General features: G+C 35.3%; 2 protein-coding genes across 3 annotated transcripts; both read left to right on the top strand.

Annotated features, from left to right (window-relative positions):
• The first annotated feature begins 558 nt into the window (after window positions 1–558).
• On the top strand, window positions 559–3426 carry LOC112289739 (primase-helicase Twinkle, chloroplastic/mitochondrial). The gene has a single exon (XM_024535237.3). The coding sequence runs from the start codon at window positions 1109–1111 to the stop codon at window positions 3239–3241; it is 2133 nt and encodes a 710-aa protein (XP_024391005.1). The 5' UTR covers window positions 559–1108; the 3' UTR covers window positions 3242–3426.
• Window positions 3427–3970: 544 nt separating this feature from the next.
• On the top strand, window positions 3971–6391 carry LOC112289740 (uncharacterized). Of its 2 annotated transcripts, XM_024535239.3 has the most exons (6): window positions 3971–4121; window positions 4425–4583; window positions 4693–4964; window positions 5115–5341; window positions 5453–5636; window positions 5757–6391. In XM_024535239.3, coding segments are annotated over exons 1-6 (1098 nt in total). In that variant the 5' UTR covers window positions 3971–4120; the 3' UTR covers window positions 6012–6391. The 2 variants fall into 2 exon arrangements, with proteins under 2 accessions (XP_024391007.1, XP_024391006.1); XM_024535238.3 differs by lacking the exon at window positions 3971–4121 and having other exon boundaries at window positions 4188–4583.
• Window positions 6392–20340: the final 13949 nt, after the last annotated feature.

Raw genomic sequence — 20340 nt, forward strand, 5'->3', positions numbered from 1 at the left:
GTTTGTATTTCTTACAAAAATAATATTTAATGAATGTTGTGACATAAAGCTTAGCTATGGCATCCTAACCACCAACTCATGTATTTCTATTGTGACATACTTCGTTTGTGCTAATTTGACCATGACAGCATTTTGATAGCTAGTATATTTTTCAGAATTTAAAAACAAAAACACCAGCTTAGCAATAGATATTCTACAGTTTAAAAAAATATCAAAGATCATTTACTCATTTATTTAAATATTTTAGTTTTACTACAAAATATTAATTCATATTATTACATGCAAACATACCATGTTATTAATGGTAGTTTATTAATGATTTAAGCAGAAGTGATGAAAAATTTAGGAATATAATTCAACAACAACACAAACACTAATTAGCCAGATCAAGGCATACAAAAATGCTTTGAGTCCACCAGAAAAACTAAGAGGAAAGAAAAGTAAGAGGGGACAACAACCGAAGAGGGCGTGGGAGGGCGTGGGCGAGAAGGCATCTACCTCTGCTCTACTTTTTGATGGCCCTAGTGCTGCTGGTGCTGCTGAGCCATGATTTAGGGTTTAGAGTGCCAAACCCTGCGCTCTCACTCACTCTCACCATCACTACTGTGCTTCCCCGCTCTGTGCATTCCTTCCCTTTCCTTTCCATGCTGAGCTCCGTTTCGCTCCTCTTGGTTTGATGATTCTTCTTCTTCCTCCCCCTCCCCTTGCTCTGCTCTCATCTCTGACTGAGGCTTAGGGTCGTGGTGCCGGAGGAACCTGGGAGGGACGAGGATTGAGCGCCTGGACGACGCGAGCATCGTTGAATTTCGAAGAGAGTTTGTGGAACAAGTGGTGGGTGAAGGAAGGTAGAGAAGGGAGATGCGTTCCTCGCAAGGATTGAGGTAGGTAGGGGTTTCGAGCAAGAGAGTTTTGCAGAGTGGAATGGGCGTTGGCAGTGGTGGCAGCAGGTGTTTAGGTGCAAGAACAGGCAGAGTATGAGAGCACTCGAGGGCGTGAGATGGACACATCAAGGTTCGACGGACACGAGAATTGCAGCTGTCGTTGGAATTAGAAGAAGAGAAGGTGGAGGTGACAATTGGGAATTGGAGGGTGGTACTTCAGGGGGGATATGGCATTTGGAGGGCATGTGGCGGTGCCTGCGGGATGCTATCAAGTGCGAGGTGTGTTGCGGTTGTCAGTGCCGCTTGTGCGGTGTTCTTATGAGGCACGAACCTTTGTGTCGCCATGGAAGCTGCCGGGTTGCAAATCCTTTTTGCTGTTGAGGTTTCTGCCTCGCTTTCGCAATGTATGGGTGAGGAGTGGAAGAGGTTTGCTGCGTTATGACTCTCGTCTTTCGTTCCCCTCGTGTATGTCTTCGTTCCGCGATGTCGCAACGATAGCGGCGGCGGCGGCGGCGGCGGCGGCGGCGGCGACGGCTGAAGTTCCTGCGTTGACGAAGACGGTTAAGGAGCAGCTTATCAGTAAGGGCATACTGCTGAAATCTTATGGTCCTGGTACGGTGCGGGGAATTTGCCCGGAATGCGATGGCGGCTCCTCAGGGGAGCTTTCCTTGGCGGTGACTATTCCTGAAGAACCCGGAACACCTGCAATTTGGATTTGTCATAGAGCCAAGTGTGGATGGAAAGGTAGTGCATGGGCGGGTCCTTTGGCTTCTTCAGTGGGAGTGAAAGGGAATGGTGCTTTCAAAGCCGCAAAAGTAACGAAACGCCCAGTATTAAAGAAGGATTACACAGCGGAAAGTCTTGGGCTGGAGGTAGTGCAAGACAAAGTTCTGAGTTACTTCAAAAAAAGGGGTTTGTCAGAAGAAACTGTTCGTCAAAACAATGTGGCACAGCACTGGGCGAACACCACAGACCTCGCAATTGCTTTTCCTTATGTGCAGGACGGAGAGATTTTGAATTGCAAATTTCGAGACGGTAACAAGCGGTTTTGGCAAGTAAAAAACGCGCCGAAGGTATTATATGGATTGGATCATATTAAGGATAGTAGGGAGATAGTAATTGTGGAGGGAGAATTTGACAAGCTGGCGATGTATGAAGCAGGCATCGTTAATTGTGTCAGTGTTCCTGACGGCGCTCCAGCTAAGGTTTCAGGAGACGAGCTCCCCCCTCCAAATGAAGACAAAAAGTACGAGTACTTGTGGAACTGTAAGGATTACTTCAAGAATGCAACACGAATCATCTTAGCCACCGATGCCGATGAGCCTGGACAAGCATTGGCAGAGGAGCTTGCACGCAGGCTTGGGCGAGAGCGTTGCTGGCGGGTCACGTGGCCTGAAGATGAGTCTGGGAAACAGTGCAAGGATGCCAACGAGGTACTCATGTCTTTAGGACCAGACGCTGTGAAGGACCTCATCAAAAGTGCAGAATTATATCCTATTCGGGGGCTGTTTAACTTTCAACAGTTTTTTAGGGAAATAGACGACTACTACTATCTTCGCCTGGGCGATGAGCGAGGGGTCTCAACTGGCTGGCGTGGCCTTGACGAGATTTACAGGGTTGTACCTGGCGAACTCACTATTGTTACAGGCGTTCCGAATTCAGGCAAAAGTGAGTGGATCGATGCACTTATTTGTAATCTAAATAGATCCAAGAAGTGGACTTTCGGTCTCTGCTCAATGGAAAACAAGGTGCGTGAGCATGCCAGGAAGCTGATAGAGAAGTATATTCATCAACCATTTTTTGACGCGCCTTATGCAAATTCTACCCCACGAATGGATAAAGAGGATCTGGAAAAGGGGAAGAAATGGTTGCAGGATAACTTTTTCCTGATCAGACATGAGGATGAAGAGCTTCCCTCCGTGGACTGGGTGTTGAATCTTGCGAAGGCCGCTGTGATGAGACATGGAATTCGTGGGCTTGTTATTGACCCTTACAACGAGCTTGATCATCAGCGACCTGGGAATCAAACCGAGACGGAGTATGTCAGTCAAATGCTTACAAAAATCAAGCGGTTCGCCCAGCACCATGATTGTCATGTCTGGTTCGTTGCACATCCGAGGCAATTGCAAGTATGGAGAGGTGAAGCACCTGGTCTGTATGATATTAGTGGCAGCGCCCATTTCATCAACAAGTGTGATAATGGTATTGTCATTCACCGCAACCGTGATGAAACCGCGGGACCTCTTGACCAAGTAAAAGTGCTTGTGAGGAAAGTTCGCAATAAGGCGGCTGGCACTATTGGTGAAGCAACTTTGCGATACAACAGGGTAACTGGAGATTATGAAGATGTGAGAGATTAATAGGATTAGCAACTCCATTTTAACCCAAAATTGCGGTGCTCAAATGTAGCTGAGAAAAATTACCTTAGTCACACTTATTTTTAGCCGTCCAGACTGCGAAATGGCTTCTGGGATGACCCATCTGTATTATCTGAAACTTCAGTATTTTCAACAGGAACTGAGTAGTTAAAGCTTTGCTTGCCCAAGTCCGTGTGCTAGTTGTTTGATTCGCATGTGATAACTCGTCATGTCTCGGGCAGATTCATGTTGAACTCTTTCTATTTCAACAGAATTAAGGATCATGTTAAAGCTTGATTCTATAAGCTGTGCCGCACTATCTACACTGAAGTCTCGTCACCAATATCTCAGACCTTTCAATCGGTTACAATTGGCAACACCGTCTGCATCCTTGATATTAATTGGGAGCGAAGAAGACCATACACGAAATAGAAATGAAGACGCGCGATATGCTCCTAATGTTTTCTTAATTCTCTGATATACATTGTGAACGAGTCGTGCTGTGATGGAGCAGGTGTAGTCCTTTACTTGATAATAACTCTAACCAGTTTTCAAAGGAGAAACAGTGGATAGACTAATGTGGCCTTCGTTTTATAAGCAGTATAGCAATGTAGCCGTGGTTTGTATTCGGATAAGTCAACTTTTCGGTGCTATATCCACTTTGTCGCGGCAGCACCTGAGTCTCCGCCGGTTTAAACTCACACAGTTGACCACCGCCTCGTAGAAGCACCCAACTCCAGAAAATTATCTTCTTCTCAGGATCGTTGCTGAAGGAGCTACCATCATCGATTGCGTGTGGATTTCAGCTCCAACTGCTCTCCCTTTCAGAGATCACCATTGCACTCAACTCTCCCAAATCTATTCATTCCAGGGACTTGAAAGAGTGAGTATACTTCGAAGTAATAGATGAATTTTTTCGGAAAAGTAGTTAGCAGTTCCTGATGGACGTGGTAACACAATTCTTGATGGAAGTGACTGGCACCGGAGCACGAGAAGATTGCGCTTCTAGAGCGTTTCCAATCAGTATCCTCGTGTACTCTGTACGCTGAGTGATTTTAAGCTCACGATCAACGACTATTTGAGCATTACATGCACAAATATACTGTACATCGGGGTTTTCCCAGTATGCATAAGGTGTCAAGTGAATGTGATTCAGGCATTTTTCTGATTTGTTTTTCGTTTTCAGTGCTGATCGATGCTGTGATGGAAAAGGAGGGTAAGTTTCTTCAGTTGCCAGATGGGCGGAAAATTTCGTACCGGGAGCAAGGCCTTCCCAAGCAGAGTGCCACTCGGAGTTTGCTGGTGCTCCACGGCCTGGGGTCTTCACGCCTTGCCAGTATGCCAGGTGCAATCAGTCGCAAACCCTGTGTGCTTGTGTGATGCAGTAAGGCCATGCAATCTGAAAATATGTGATTGTCTTCGGTTCCTCAACCACATCTTTTTTATGATTTTAGGAGTCTCCGAGGATCTGCTCAAGGAGATGGGCGTGAGATTGATCGCCATCGACAGGCCTGGCTATGGCTTAAGCACCCCAAATCCCCAACAATCGTTCAGTACCGCAGCTGCCGACATAGCAAACATTGCCGACATATTGGAATTGGGAGAAAGGATATGGCTGTTGGGGTACTCTTGTGGAGGTGCTTATTGTTGGGGCGCGGCACGTTATATTCCCGAGCGTATAGCTGGGATAGCCATGTGGGCGCCCGCGGGGAATTACTGGTGGAAGGTAACAGTCTTGAAGAGCAATCGATCAATGGTAGTGAATTGATCACCGTTTTGTTGCTTTCCATTAATCGAGAGTTCGCAAACGCCTTCAGAATTGGGTTGTTTAGAATAGAAGATGATTGAAATGTGTGGAGTACGATGTGGCCACCAGGACTTCACAGACACGCAACGAAAGGCGGCGATGGCAGAGATAACGATAGGATCAAGGCTCATGTTTCTGTTGGTAAGACAGGTACCACAATGGATGGTTTACGCCTATGTCCGCCATGTGGTGGTCCGAACCGTGGGAGCACGGTGGGTAGCAAGCGCCAAGAAGCAGCTGTCTCCCCCGGATCAGCACAACCTTGCAGCCAATGGCTCATCGGGTCTTATGTTCAGGTAATTCAAATCCTCACCATGCTCAGGCAGGTAACGACGATTTCGAGCCTGCGATTCACTTTGTTGAATCGACATGTACGCAGGTTGTAACGTAGGGTGTTGTGCTTTCAGAGATAGTATTGAGTCGGCGAAGCAGGATGGGTTTGGCATGGCGCAAGATTTGCAACTCTTAACTGGCGACTGGGGTTTCGGGCTATCGGATGTCCAGCGGGTGTACCACGGCCCCTTGCACATTTGGCAAGGCGACCAAGATTGGCTCGTTCCTATTTCTCTCCAACGTCTAATAAAAAAGCGGGTCAGTGAATTACCATTTATATATTTGTCTTTGCAATGCATTAATTATCCTGTTCAGACATATGTTATTGCCTCTGCAATTCCACATCTTAGTGCATACTTGGTGATGTACCAATGGCAGATCCCTGACTTAGTGCATCTCCATGAGCTTCTGGGAGAGGGGCATTTGTCGCCCTTCTGCTTCAACGACAAGGTCCACCGGGACACGCTGTCGGTGATGTTCAGCAAAACACGAGATTCTAACGAGGTTTCTCTGACGAACGTCAACAAGGCGCTCGAAAACACTCCACAGATAAAAACCTGGACAAAAAGAAGACTTGGAAGAAATTGCCAAGGTCGAGCCCCTCATCAACACAGTGCTGGAGACAGTACGTGACGATCATGACAAAACACCTTCGGAGGTGCAAGAGATAGTTCAACTCTTGGATGAAGGTGCCCACAACGGAGCCAAGCTTTAACTTCAGACAGATGACATACAAAACCTGGATGATGATGCTGATGCTGATGATGAGACTCTGAGCGCAGGAATCTGGCACTACAAGGAGGCATTGGCGTAGCCTTCCAGGACACATCGAAGTACTCACTCTGCAATTAACTTCAACTTTTTAATCAGATCAGTCGGATTTAGTCTGGACTCGTACCAATGTGAACTTTGCAGAACGTGCCAATACACACACAATACGACTGCCTTGTCAATACTTACGCAAACAAAGTAAATAAATAAATAAAATATATACATACATATATTATCTTTTCTATTTGTTTAATTTTGAGAGTGTGACACGTCACAATGTACTTCTTGATAATAGCGATGTAATGAGGTTGCCAAGCTAGAGATTTTATTTGGATAGAACAATGTATGAAACATGTATATATATATATATATGTATATACATTCAATTTTCATGCCCATTGAGATACTAGTAAGGGGGGTGGTGGATTGGTAGTATTGTCTTAGATTTATTCATAGATCTCAATACAACTTTGTATAAGCTACTTCTCAATCCCTTTGATTTTAGCATTGAAAACCAATAATATTTGATTGTCACTATAAAGAGATCAATTCTATTCAGCATGATTTTTTCTTCTTATTCTTCTTTTTTAGAAGAAATTGGAGTCAAAATTGAAATAAGTAGCTAATCAATTTTTTTGGCAACTAGAATTTATTACAATAATTACACAAATTTTGTACAAAGAAAGTAGGGACTCTATTTACATCTAACAACACCAATGATATCAAAACATACAATTAGAGTAGATACATCAAATTGTTCTTTGGAAGTCAGATGTGAGAGAATAGGAGATTTGAGTGAACTAATTTGTGAAAAAAAAAACATAACTATGGGATTATGTAATAAGTACACAATTGAAAAACATTGACATGCAAGAAGTATTCTCTCTTAGATATATTTATAGCTTTGAGGATTTGTTGCTTTGTAATCCAAATCATTTTTTTTGAAGAAAAGTTGATTATTGTCAAAAAAATAAATATAATACTTAAATATATTTATAGTTATTATTAGCTATATAAAACGATAACTTTTGGATTTAGTATTTAAATTTTTTTTTTAGTTTCAATTTTTGTTTTTGGATATGCTATGCATATGATAATCCTATGCACATGATAATCATCAATTAATTTTATAAATACAGAAACAATTAGGATTATATAATTGCAAAATTCTATTAAAATTATATACAGATGTTTTATATTAAAATAGAGGAAGATAAACTTTAATTCATTTTTTCCATCATTGAAGCAAAATCAAACTAATTTGTTTTTAAAATACATATATTTAAATACATATAAGATGGATTTACAATAGTAAGAAAATAATTTGTCAAAAAATTGGAGGTAGTTCTTTGAATTTTTTTTGTAAATCTAATTAATTAACTTCTACTTCCACATTGTAATTGATTTGGAAGGTAGATAACATCCATCTTTAAGAATAATTAATCCAAATATATTATTAAAAAATATAAGAAATAAAAAATATATTTTTTAAAAAATAAATTGACTATAGAAGTTAGAAATACTTAATTCTAGACTTCATCAAATTTGCACAATTTAATCAAATAGTATATACAAAAAAAAAAAAAAAAAATACTTTGAAGATAAGAAAAAATAAATAAATTGTGAAGACTTTATAATAGTTTTTGATCAAATTTAATAATCAAACATATATCAATATTGATAAGATCTAGTGTCTTAAGAGATTTGATATAACATAATCACATAACTTAATGGAAAAAAAGATAAAGCTAAACTAAATTTAAATAAATTGTATTACATTAGACAAATATATAATAAGTAACATGTTTTGATAAACTATTACATTGGAAAATATATAATTAAAGAATAAATCTTAAAAAAAATAAAAAACAAAGATCTCATATCTATTATCATATCTTCAACAATATTTTAAAAATATATTCAAGTGTTATAATGTCACAAACATCAACATTGGCATTAATAAGTAGGAGAATAAGAGAAAATAGGTAAAAACAAAGATAAATAAATTTGATAATATCTTATGGAGAAGCTTTTTAAAAGCTTTGAAGATAGAGATTTGACTTTACAAGTATTTATAGATGATTGATAGATTGAAAACTTGGCCAATAAATCCCGCAAGTTGCATACGTATTGGATGATCTATAAAACATTGTTATGTAACTTTTTAGTTGAATAATATATATAGGGGTAAGAGTGAGGCCTTTTTCACTGTTACCAATGCATTTCTTCAATTCTTATTTTAGCTCAAGAATTTGGTTAGAGACAAAAAAAATCAAGTCATGGCAACAATTCCTAAGTTTTTATAAACTTATTCATCAAGATCAAAACCTAAGCAAATTAATACAATACATTTTAAATCTCTTACTAAGCAAAAAAAAGGCTTGACATTGTCAATATAATTATGCTTGTATTGTAGAGAATCTAAACATATTTCTTTCTATTATATAAAGAAGCATTGCAATGACAAAAGATAAGCATGGTTATTGATAAAGACAATGTATCAAAAAACAAATTTGTCTAGCTACAATAGAGACCATGCAATTAAAATCTCGTGCAATACCTAATGAAGGTCCTAATTTCTCCTCAAAACCTTTACCTTGTTATATAATTGATGTTTGTTTAAGACCTAAAAATTATTAAAAAAATTATGCATAGAAGTCATAGATGGTTGCCTTTTGTCTTTTAGAGATGATACCAATAAGACTATCTATGTAGAAGTTACAACAAATGGTCATAATAATTTAGTTATATTCAATATTATTAGATATTTTTTTAATCTAATTATTTCAGATTTATTAAAAATAAAAAATATAATCCTTAAATAAATTGAACTTCTTATAATCTTGATATTTTTTATAGTATAATCAAGAATTTTGATAACTAAGTACAAAGTTCTAAGTCTAATACAACAAAATCCTTATTTATAGCAATAAGAGCTTTTATACATATTATAAAAGAAAGGCCATATTTTATTATTTATGCAATACATTCTCATATATGAATGGATAATAATCAAGAATTTGAGGTGGAAGAGGTTTTAGACTCAAGGCAATACCAAAATAGGTTAAAATATCTTACACATTAGTATAGATTTGATATTAATGAATGCACATATGACCTAGGTAAGAATCTTGCAAATGAAATAAAGAAGGTGGATGCTTTTGATCAATGACATCCAATAAAATTTGTCTCAGATTTCATGCAATCTTCACTTAACCTCATTTGCTTTAAAGAAAATGAGGTTAAGTGAAGATTGCATTCAATCTTCTATCTTTGTTCATAGTTTTTGTGTATTTGTGGCACTAAAAAGATGAAAATCAACAACTAGCAAATTTAATTTAAAAACTTTTATTTGCTAAGTTATTATAAAACAAATTGAGATTGTCACAACTTCAAAACAACTTAATGTTAAGGACATGAATCACAAAGAACCTAAGAGTCAATATACTCTTGTGTCACTTGAAAAGAATAGATAAGCATTCAAAAATGGTATAATATTAAGACTAGAATAACCATTTCCAAAGACAAAAAGACAATGTTTTTGCCTCACATTGAGCCATCAAAGATATGTTTCTACCTCACATTATTTTTTTAATAAAAGAAGCAATTGTTTTTTCTATATCCTCATGTATATGATAATTAAGTATCTTCTTTGTCTAAACTACTCCAACTCCACAGTGGCTCAATGAATCAAAAGTGGCACCGGCAGAGGGAACTTCAATAGTCTAAGATCGTGAGAGATCAAGAGGGTGTAAAGATGAAAGAAAGACCAGTTTCATGGAAGCAAATACGATTTCCTCACTCATCTCTGAGGTGTGCATTAAACTTGTGAGAGAAGCATCTCTGTGCTAAAAAAACGATAACTGGACAGTTACTCCGAAATATCTAAACGCTAGATTCGGCTGACCTTACAGATGGCCATCCACCTCGCCTCCATGTCAGGTGAGTCCACTATACATGGCAATAAACCAGAATGCCAGCTCCCTCAAATGGCGACTGCCGCAAAGTGGGACCCAGAGGAATTGTAAGAAACAGAAGCATCTCGTGATTTCTCCCAACTGTATATTTGTCGACCCCCTCGTCTCGGCGCAGGTGTGAGATTTACAAATCATGGTTTTAATTCCTCAACCTCCCTCATCAGATACACTCTCATTCGTGAGAAGGTGAACCATGTCTAGGTGACATTGGAGCTGACGGCTGTTTTTGTCTAGATTTTTTCTTGGGTTCAGTGTTGTTGTGCTTTCTCGAGGTTTTGGTGATGGCGGCAATGGGTGTTGTGGCTGCAACTAGTGCACAAGCGAGTTGTAGGCTACTCTCTTCCAGCTTCCGGAAAGACTCGAGCTGTAGTTGTAACGGTGATTTGCTGGATTCTTCTCATCAAGAATGCTTCGTGGGATCTCCTAGGAGTATGGCTATGCTACGGCGAGATGCGATTGTGCGAAAAACATCGCGACCTGTCTCGGCTACGAATGCTTTTCTTACTACGTCGTTCCCTGGAAACTTCATGGCTGATGTAGAGCAGGATGACATGAAGAAGGACTTGAACGAAGATGATGACGAGAACGAAAGCCCACTCTCGTCTTCCTGCGAGTTTTTGGAATCCGTGAACTCGGTAATAGCAGATGTGGTGGATGGGCAGAAGTACTTGAAAGAGACGGGTAGGACGAAGCCTCGGCCCATGAAGCGGCGCTCCTTGGTGGTATGCATGGTTATGAGCGCCATTCAACCCTATTTGAGTGATGTCGAGAATAGGATGGGAAATCTGAGACGAACCACGTCGTCGAGTTTTGCCAAAACTTGTCGACTTGTGTCGCAGCTCTCGTTTGGTGCCTCCAAAACCTTGAGTAGCATCGTTGACGACCAGAGGAAATCTGAAGCGGAGCAATGTGTCCCAGCAGCTGCTTAACGATGATCCCTGCACTGTTTGGGACCTTTGGAACCCAACCTGATTCGCCACTTAGTCAACTATGTTTATGCCGCAAACACTTAGACTGAATTGGGAGATCTTGACGCTGTCTAGAGGCTTGTAAATAGATAGCACAGTTTTGCCAGAACTATTATGATGAGGAAATTGTACATTCGGAATCTGTGAATATCTCTTGCATCTAATGTTATTACTTCGCACACAAATTGTGTGCAGCATTTGTATAACTGTCAGACTTCGGTTTACAATCGCAGATTGTTGATGGAATGGATGGCCTTGTTCCTGGTTGATATTCTGGCTGACTCTTTTTAAAAACTTGCAATTTAACATCGGATGTGGCATGTGTCTTCATGAAAAAATCCTTCCGTAACACAATTGTCAGAGGTTGCAAACCTCACAATAGACAATGCTACTCCTCTCGAGAACTACAATTCAAACCTCCACTATTTTCGAAGTAATCAGAAGAAATCCATTGCCTAGATTCTCCATGTATTTACCGGAAATCAAGACAGTCACAGTCCACGTAAACAACTCAAGTTGGAAATTAGAGCTGAGAATGATTGCTATATTTTTAGCATGTATTGCTGTGCCAGTGGCTTGCACAGCAATGCAATCGTAAGTCTATTTGGAGTATCAGCCCAACGGTATCGTGGTTAGATTTGCCACTTTCAGGAGTTTACTGAGTGTATTGTGCATTGCAGAGTGCAGACTACTGGCGAAGAAGAGATTTGCAGGCAGACCTAATCATTTCTGAGCAATACAAGTCGAAGAGAGACGACAAATTTTACCTAACAAGTGATTCGAGGTTCCCATAGGTAACTTAAACAGAACTCTTGCATTAAGACTTGATTTTGCCGCAAGATCTGCGACTAGGTCTTAGGGGTTAGGGTTTGAACACATGGAAGCACCAGAATTTGGATGTTGGTGGGTAGGGAGGGGGAACGTGGAATTGCTGAGCAGTATCACCTGGTGGGACATGGATGTGGGTGATTCCTCTAAATCCTCCTTTTCCACTAACAATAATAGCATCACCACCATCACTTTTCTTGTCAACCTTGACAATGAAACAACCACAGCAGAGCATGAAAAACAAGATGCTGTAAAATGCAGCCTTCTTGAACAATACCGTAACATCTATTTCTGTTGTTTGTTTTCATATTGATATGCATGCTAAAATATATAATCAAATACAGATTTATTCTCTAAAAAGACAAAATAGAAAACAGGCATATTTTGTGGTATTATTCTTAACACATTGAATGGCTTTAAACGTCTAACTTGCAATCGCATCAATTAACTGGTGATATCATTAACAGTATTCCATTGTAAAAATAGGAATATATACAAGCTAAACACTGCAAAATATAATTGATTCATGTGTATGTGTATATGAATTATAACTTTCCATTGAATTGGAATGTAATTTTATTTTGTGAATGATCTCTCTCGCTCTCTCTGACTTTCGAGTGCAGGGTGCCATAGCCGAGCGTTTCATCAACTTCCTGCCACCAATAGTGCCCCCAACACAGTGGGGGGACGAGGCATGAACAGTGCAATCTTTTCTTCTTCGTCGTCGACGTCGGCTTCTTCTTTTAGGGGTTCCAGCACACCATCACATCTCTCTAAGACTCCCTTTTTCTTATTTTTTTTCTGTAGCATAGTCTGCATGGGATTGTAGTGGGTTTTGGAGCTTGTCTGGAGGTGCGAGGTCGGACTAGGAGAAGTATGAGTTGCAGAAACGGCATTTTATGGAGTTGTGATGTGGGCTGGGAGGTTGTACATCCTTGCTGGGGAGTGGTGCTGTGGAGGTTCTCTGATGTCGTGTCTCTAATAATACAGCTGACAAGCTTGGGCATTAACCCACATTTCTTCACGGTAACCCATGTGACGAGGAACTCTGAATAGCGCATTTGCGTGCGGGAGACTTCACCTGCGAACAGCCCTGTGATTTAATGAAATGTCGATGCCCCACCTGCGTGTGCGGCGATCGATTACTGCTGACTGCTCGCTCATAGATCCCGCCTGCAGTGTTTCAGCTCTTTAAAAATGTATCCATCCTCGAACTCATGATCGAAGACTTCACTTTGCAGCAAACCAATGGATCCATGGATTTATGGATTCCGATTCGAAGACAGTTGATGGAAACAATGTATGTGATTAAGGTGGAGAGATATAAATTGCAAGAGATGAGGTTTTTGCAAGTGTTATTCTGGAAATCGATTCAGGTGAAGAATTTTGGTGCTTGTAAACGTGCCGTAATCTATTGTCTGATCAACAGCCCGAATGATTCTAAGGTGGTCGTTGCGACCAATTATGCGGTGGAGCGGGTGGAGCGTAACCTGCGGCCGACGATTGTCAACCAGAAAATCCTTGTAGGTGACAGAGCAGCACAAAGAACAGAGGGGTATAGCCTCAAGCTAAATACTCATAAACGGAATGCTAAACGACAAAATGTAACAGATTAGGTTAACTGGGACGAGAAGGGTAAGATGTGAACAGTGGTTCCAACACCCCCTTCTGTTCACAGCTTGGTCTTCTAGTGTGTCTTCACAGGACTAGGGACATGTTGCCGGAGCTTAGAGGGGAGACTCCTTGTCTCATACTACTTCTGGCTCTTTGGGTTTTCTTGGTGTTCTTCAGAAACCTCTTTGATTGGTTGGCATGTAGAGTTGAGGATCATCCGATCCCCCGACCTGGAACAAATCAGGCTGCTAAGGCAAGACAAGCCCCCCTCTAATGCTGAGCAAGCGATGTTGGAGATGGAGGAAGTTCGTTTGTGACCTTGTGCAGGTTGAGTCTGCCTAGTTCGAACTTGGTGCATCCCAATGCTTTGGTTAGCATATGCGCATGTTGTTCTTGAGTATTCATATAATTGTTTGTGAATCTATTCTCTACTTAATAAAGTGCCAATTTGTCTCAAAATGTTTAATTTTATCATAAAATACAAGATTGTGTGAAATCTCAATTCTACTTTGCTTGTTGCATCCTAAGATGGTTGGTCCTATACCTAAGATCTATAATTCTTGCAATAGTCTTCAAAGTCATATTACTTCCCATATGTAATTTGCAAGTGCACAATACTCAAATTTAAATGATGAGCTTGTTATTGATGTTTGTTTTTGGAAATTCCATGAGAAGGGCATGCTTTTGAGAAAGAATAGGTATTCTTTGGTAGAAAATGCAATCAGCAAGGTCTTGTGCAAAGTCGGCATCCAAAAAATCCGATAGACAACTTTCTTTTCCAATTTTGTAAAAGTTATCAAATAAAAGATACTTGCAGATGTAGTACAAGATGTCACAAGGAGCTTGAAGGTATGTATATTGTAGTGCATTTGTGTAGCAATTGCAAAGATGGACAATAAAAGCTATATCCAAGCAAGTCTTGGTCAATCAATAGAGTTGGATAATTATAGTATGAGTGGTAATATAATTTTGCATTATAAGACAAAGTGCCAATATCTTAATACAGTTTGATTGGGATTTAGGAGGATTAGATGTTTCTATCTAAAATTCTTTAAGAAGCTAATAGACATATTTTATTTAGTGTTGTAAAAGCCTTGTATTGTCTTTGGTATATTTGATGCCAAAGAATTGATAAATAATTTTTAAGCCTATTATAGAAAATTTGAGGTAGAGTTGCATTTTAAGCTTAGTGATGAAATCCAATGAGCTCTTTGTGATCTTTATATTATCAATATAGAATAATAAGATAGCTATATTAAATATGTCATATCAATAGTTTACATTAAAATTAATGTTAGAACAAAGCATATATTGAGTGTATAAATATTTATCTATTAAAAAATATCATGCACGAGGACTTTATTTAAGTGCATATAGTACATGATGTAAACAATAGACTATATGCTTGCAACCAAAAATGACAAATTGAAGAGGCTATTAGAGGTAGACTTCTTCTTTGAGGTATCTATTTATAATGGAAGTTTGGACATTTATATGGTGAGTTTGAACAATTATTAGTAGCAATATGAATCTTACTTGAAGATAGGGATACTAAGGACCACATCTAATTTTTGTGTATTGATTATAATTTGGACTTTATTGCTTATTGCTAATTAGGCTTTCGAATAGCTTCTACAAAAGATTTTTTTTTCTCCTATTATTGTGGTAAAAATTTGAATATATACAAAGTATCCATTAAATCTAGATAGAGGTCATTTTAATTATTGAAATTATTATTAAAAAAATAGAATTGTTAGTATAGAAGCAATAGAGGATATAATAGTTGGTTGTATTAATAATGCAAATGGTAGAGTAGAGCAACAATGCTGTATTGGTGGTTTGAGCAATATAGCAACTGTTGGCTGTGGAACCAAGAAAAAGATGGTATCATCAAATGAGGCATCATGGAACATATTGGAAGATGGAAGTATAAATTTTGGAGATGTTAGACAATGGTATAAGTTATTGTATTGAAGATCTTGTAGAATAAGCATAATGCATAAGGTTAAGGCAAACGCCATAGAATTTGAAATTTTCAATAGTGGTCCTTCCATAAATGAAAAAAATACTAAGTATTTGGCTTCTAGAATTATCAATTCATCTTTTATGATCTGAACATCATCAAAGATAATGATTTAATTATTAGATAAATCAAAATATCAATGTTTCTTGACCTTGATATTATAGCTTAATAAAATGCATAACCAAGAATATAGATTCAATTTACATCAGCAAACAACAAGATTATAAATATATGCAATGGCTCCAAAAATGCAAAGGTGATTTACAAAGGATTTTATGTCAAAAAATAATTTATTTGGAATCTTGTTTGGCCTTAATTTTGATAATAAAAAATTCAAGATGATAATTGATATGGAAATGGCTTCATCAAGAGCCATATAAGAAGTTAATTTTTAAAAAAGAGGCATTAGATGATATCCATAATAACATTAAAGTGTATGAATTAAGCTTGAATAATTTCTTATAATGTGTTAGAAATTATAAGATATGACTTAAATTAATGAAAGATATATTTTTTTCTATTATTGGTCTAAGTATTCAATTCTTCTTGCCATTGAGGTTTTTGATTGTGGCTTTAAAGTGGAATTTTTTTTCAAATGTTTTGCTTTTATATGAGATGAAGTATGTCTACATTTTTTTGGAGTAATTATTAATAAAAATGATAAAATAATATGTACAAAATATGTAGGGCCATAATGATAATCAAAGAGAGAAAAATTCTACTATGGCATTGTTTCAAATCATCATATAGAAGCCTTCAATATGATAGTGATATAGACATACATGCCAAATTTGGATCCAAGTAGCAAATTTAGGATTATAAAAAAATATTTTAATGGATTATATATTAGATGATAATAATTACATTGAATTGCTGTATTGCTTTGTAGCAAGGTGAAGTTGATAGAGACCATTGCTTATATCATGTTTTTAGTCTTTGGCATGATCAATGTACACTTTTATGTTACATTTTTTTTTTTAAGTAGTCAAATACTCCAATGAAGTCACAAATCTCAATTCTTGGAATTTTGTATTTCTAGATTTTGAATTAGAATTGATATATAGTTTTGACTTATGCTCTTTGTTTATACATTACTAACAAGTATAAGAAATCAGAAGATCCTAATCTATTGTATATATTGAAACTTAAGGATGTTAATTCTTAATGGATTTTTGGACAATGGAAGCTTTCTTGGCCTAAACCTAAGTATTGGCGTTGTATTCTTTTCATTAAAAAATATCATTTATCTTATGGCTTATTATAACCTTAAAACATATATTTCTTTTTAATTAAAGAATCTCTTTTTATATGTATTAAATATTGATAAATAATATAATACTTCTTTTTTATTGAATAAAATTCCATTATAAGAGATTATCTTTTTAATATGATATCAAAGTAATAGTATGATAGAATTTTATATAGATCTAGTGAAAAAAATTCAAAAAATATTAAACAAGTTGAGATAGAAGTGAGCTTGCTTCACACATCACATTGAACAACAAGTGAGCTTTGCTCCTATTAAGTATATGACAAGTTAGCTTAATAGCAACAACTAAAAGTTTGAAAAACCATGGTAGTTTATCAATAAAAAAATTTAATTAATTAGCAATAGAAACTACTATATTTGATAATTTAAGATGAAAGTAATATTAAAAAGAGAAAATATATAGAATTTCATAAAAAATGACATATAACTTATTAATTATCTAGCAATAGTATTAAAGATTCATTATTCTAAAAAAAAAATGAAAAAAGCCAAGAACATAGCATTATTAAGAATATAACTCTTAGTAGCTACTATCTTACTTAGTTTTGTTGCAAAATTTATAGATTCAATATTTACTTGGGAGGGTCTACACTAAAAGTTTGTATTTAATAATTAGTCACAACTTTTGATATTAATTCACCATCTATATACATTGAAGATGCTAAAAAGGGGCATGATAGAAGAGTATATCAACAAAGCAACAAATATTAGAAATCAACTTCTATTCATGAAAGAACCTATTCATAACAAAAGCATTTATCAACTTCTAGTTAATAGTTTATCAAGATGTTTTGAAGATATAATTCAAACCTTAAGCAATCTAGACATTGCTTTTACATTTGATCAACTATCATCAAAGTTGCTCATTGAAGCAGTATTAAGAGTATTGGAAAATTGTATGACTTGAAGATGAAGATGTATTAGTGGCACACTTCAACCGTATGGTTTAATTACCAATATACTTTTAAATTTATAATAGAGTTCAACATTAAGAAGATATTTTGAATTGAAGCTATAAAAAAATATAAGAATATTAAAGAACAAGCATTCAATTCAAAAAAATTGGAGAATAGTAGAATAAAAACCATTAATAAAATATTATAATATATTACAACTACAGCAAATTTGGCCAAATTTCAAAAGATTTCTTTGTCTTATAAGATCAACTACTAGAAGGCAACTCAAATCAAAGTTATTTTAATTGATTAGCATATGCAAATGCAATAGAAAACCTTAAGGTATCTCTTATATATATATTTGGTCTTATAAAGTCGGATTAATAATTATACATAGATAGTGGTGCAACTACACATGTTATCTATACAAAAGATGATTAGCCAAATTTCAAGAATTAACATAGGAAAGAACATCAAAACTACAAGAAGAAAAATTTATGAAATTGAAGATATTAAAAATTCTACAATGCCAAATGATTTTGGTGAAATAAATATGATCAATATTTTATATATATTGGTTGTTAAGAAAAGCTTAATATATTTTGGAGCTAGAGTTGATTCATATCAAACCATTATGTTTTTTAATTCTCATTATTTAATTATAAATAGATTACAAATATTATCTAGGTAGAATTTTAAAATTTAACAAATGATTTGTATAAATTTGAATTTAAGCATAAAATCAATAGTATAAAGCATATTCACATCAAAAAATTATGGCACTAATGATATGGCCAACTTAGCCACTTTAGCTTAATTCATTTAACAAAGTCAAAGAGAGTAATTGGCTTACTTAACTTAGTATTACCATATACAACATATAAATATATTATAAATAGATTGCATAGAAAAAAAGCTCCATGCCAATCCAAATATAAAAAAGAAAATACTTGCATAACTCATACATTAAGATCTTGTAGGACCTTTATTAATTCTATTATTAAATAATTCTATTATTATTATTATTAAATCATATTACCTTATATTATTTATAATTTAAAAAAAATCATAGATATATTTTATGCATATTAAATCAAAAATATTTATAAAATTTAAATATTTCAAAGAAATGATTGAAATAGAATCTACTTATAAATTTTGATTTTTAATAATTAATCAAGGTAAAGAATTTACCTCAATAGAATTCAACCATTTTTGTATTGAAAATAGAATTCAATAGCAACTTACTCAAATTATGACACCTCATCAAAATGATATTCTAGAGCAAAAAAACAAAATAGTGATCAAAAAATCTTGCTTTATTATAATAGAGTGTAATCTATTTCAATTCTTATAAATGAAGGCAATATCAATAATAACCTATTTTGTGAATTAAAGTCCAAGCAAAGCTCATTAAAGGATAATTGTACAAAAAATTATCTAAATAATATATCAAATCTTAGTCATTTATGCATTTTTAGGAGTATTACCTTTTTATACACTCCTAAAGAATACAAAAAAAAAAAAAAAAAAAAAAAACTAAAATTAAAATTAAAAACTAAATAAATAAATTAAAAATATAAATTTTTTGATTATGATAAGTAGAGCTAAGCTTCTAGAGTATTCAATCTATTCTTTAGAAAAATTATCATTAGCAAAGATATTATCTTTCATAAATCATAAATAAAATATTACCATTTAATTTCCTCAGCTTTAGCAAAAGATGATATTTTTTTAGCATTTTTTACAATCACAAAAGATAACTTAAAATTAATATTGCTGCCTTTAAACCAAGAAAATCAATTTTAAATAGAAGACATTGATAAAATATTAGAATCATATTTTCTAAATTTTAAAAATAGCTATTATTAATCCAAATATAGTAATAAATAAATACATAAATATAATAGATATAAATTCACTTAAAAGAATGTTATCTAACTAGAATTTAAGCTCTATCTCAAAAACTAAAAGATTATTATTATATGTTAGCAATGACATAAAAACTCAATACATAATTTGAAGCAATCAATGATGAAGAATAGACAAAAGTAATGAAACAAGAATTAAAAAGCATCTATAAAAACAATGCATGGATTATAATAGATAGTTCTATAGATAAATTTTTAATGATAATAAAATAGATCTATAAATTCAAAAAAAAATCATATGAAAAGGTATAGAAATACAAAGTCCAAATTATAGTGCAAGACTTTCAACAAACAATTAAAGTTGACTACTTTGAAACCTTTACTCTAATTTTTATAGTCTATAATATAATTAATATTATCCATAGTTGTAAAAAAAATTAAATATGAGATAGATGGGTGTCAAGAAGGCTTTTTAAAATAGAATATTAAAAGAAGAAGTTTATATAGAAATATCTAAGGATTTAAAAGGGCAAGAGGTTCTACTAAGGTATGCAAGCTAAATTGAACATTATATAATCTAAAATAAGTATTAAAGACTTGGTATTTAAGGATAAATACCTAGCTTCTAGAATAAAGAATTATTTGAAGCAATGTTGATTCCAACATATATTACACAAAGAAAATCAAACAAAATATTATTATACTTCCATATATTAACAGCTTTTTTATCACTAGAAATAATAA

The sequence above is a fragment of the Physcomitrium patens genome, chromosome 12, assembly GCF_059467195.1.
Source record: "Physcomitrium patens ecotype Gransden chromosome 12, ASM5946719v1, whole genome shotgun sequence".
NCBI classification, from domain to species: domain Eukaryota; kingdom Viridiplantae; phylum Streptophyta; class Bryopsida; order Funariales; family Funariaceae; genus Physcomitrium; species Physcomitrium patens.

Bases quoted from the DNA above. Each gene is read 5' to 3' on its own strand.
- LOC112289739 (XM_024535237.3), top strand. From the start codon at position 1,109: ATGGCATTTGGAGGGCATGTGGCGGTGCCTGCGGGATGCTATCAAGTG.
- LOC112289740 (XM_024535238.3), top strand. From the start codon at position 4,328: ATGCACAAATATACTGTACATCGGGGTTTTCCCAGTATGCATAAGGTG. The intron at 4,584-4,692 runs GTGCAATCAGTC...TTATGATTTTAG, and splicing joins ACGCCTTGCCAGTATGCCAG to GAGTCTCCGAGGATCTGCTC. The intron at 5,342-5,452 runs GTAATTCAAATC...TTGTGCTTTCAG, and splicing joins TCATCGGGTCTTATGTTCAG to AGATAGTATTGAGTCGGCGA.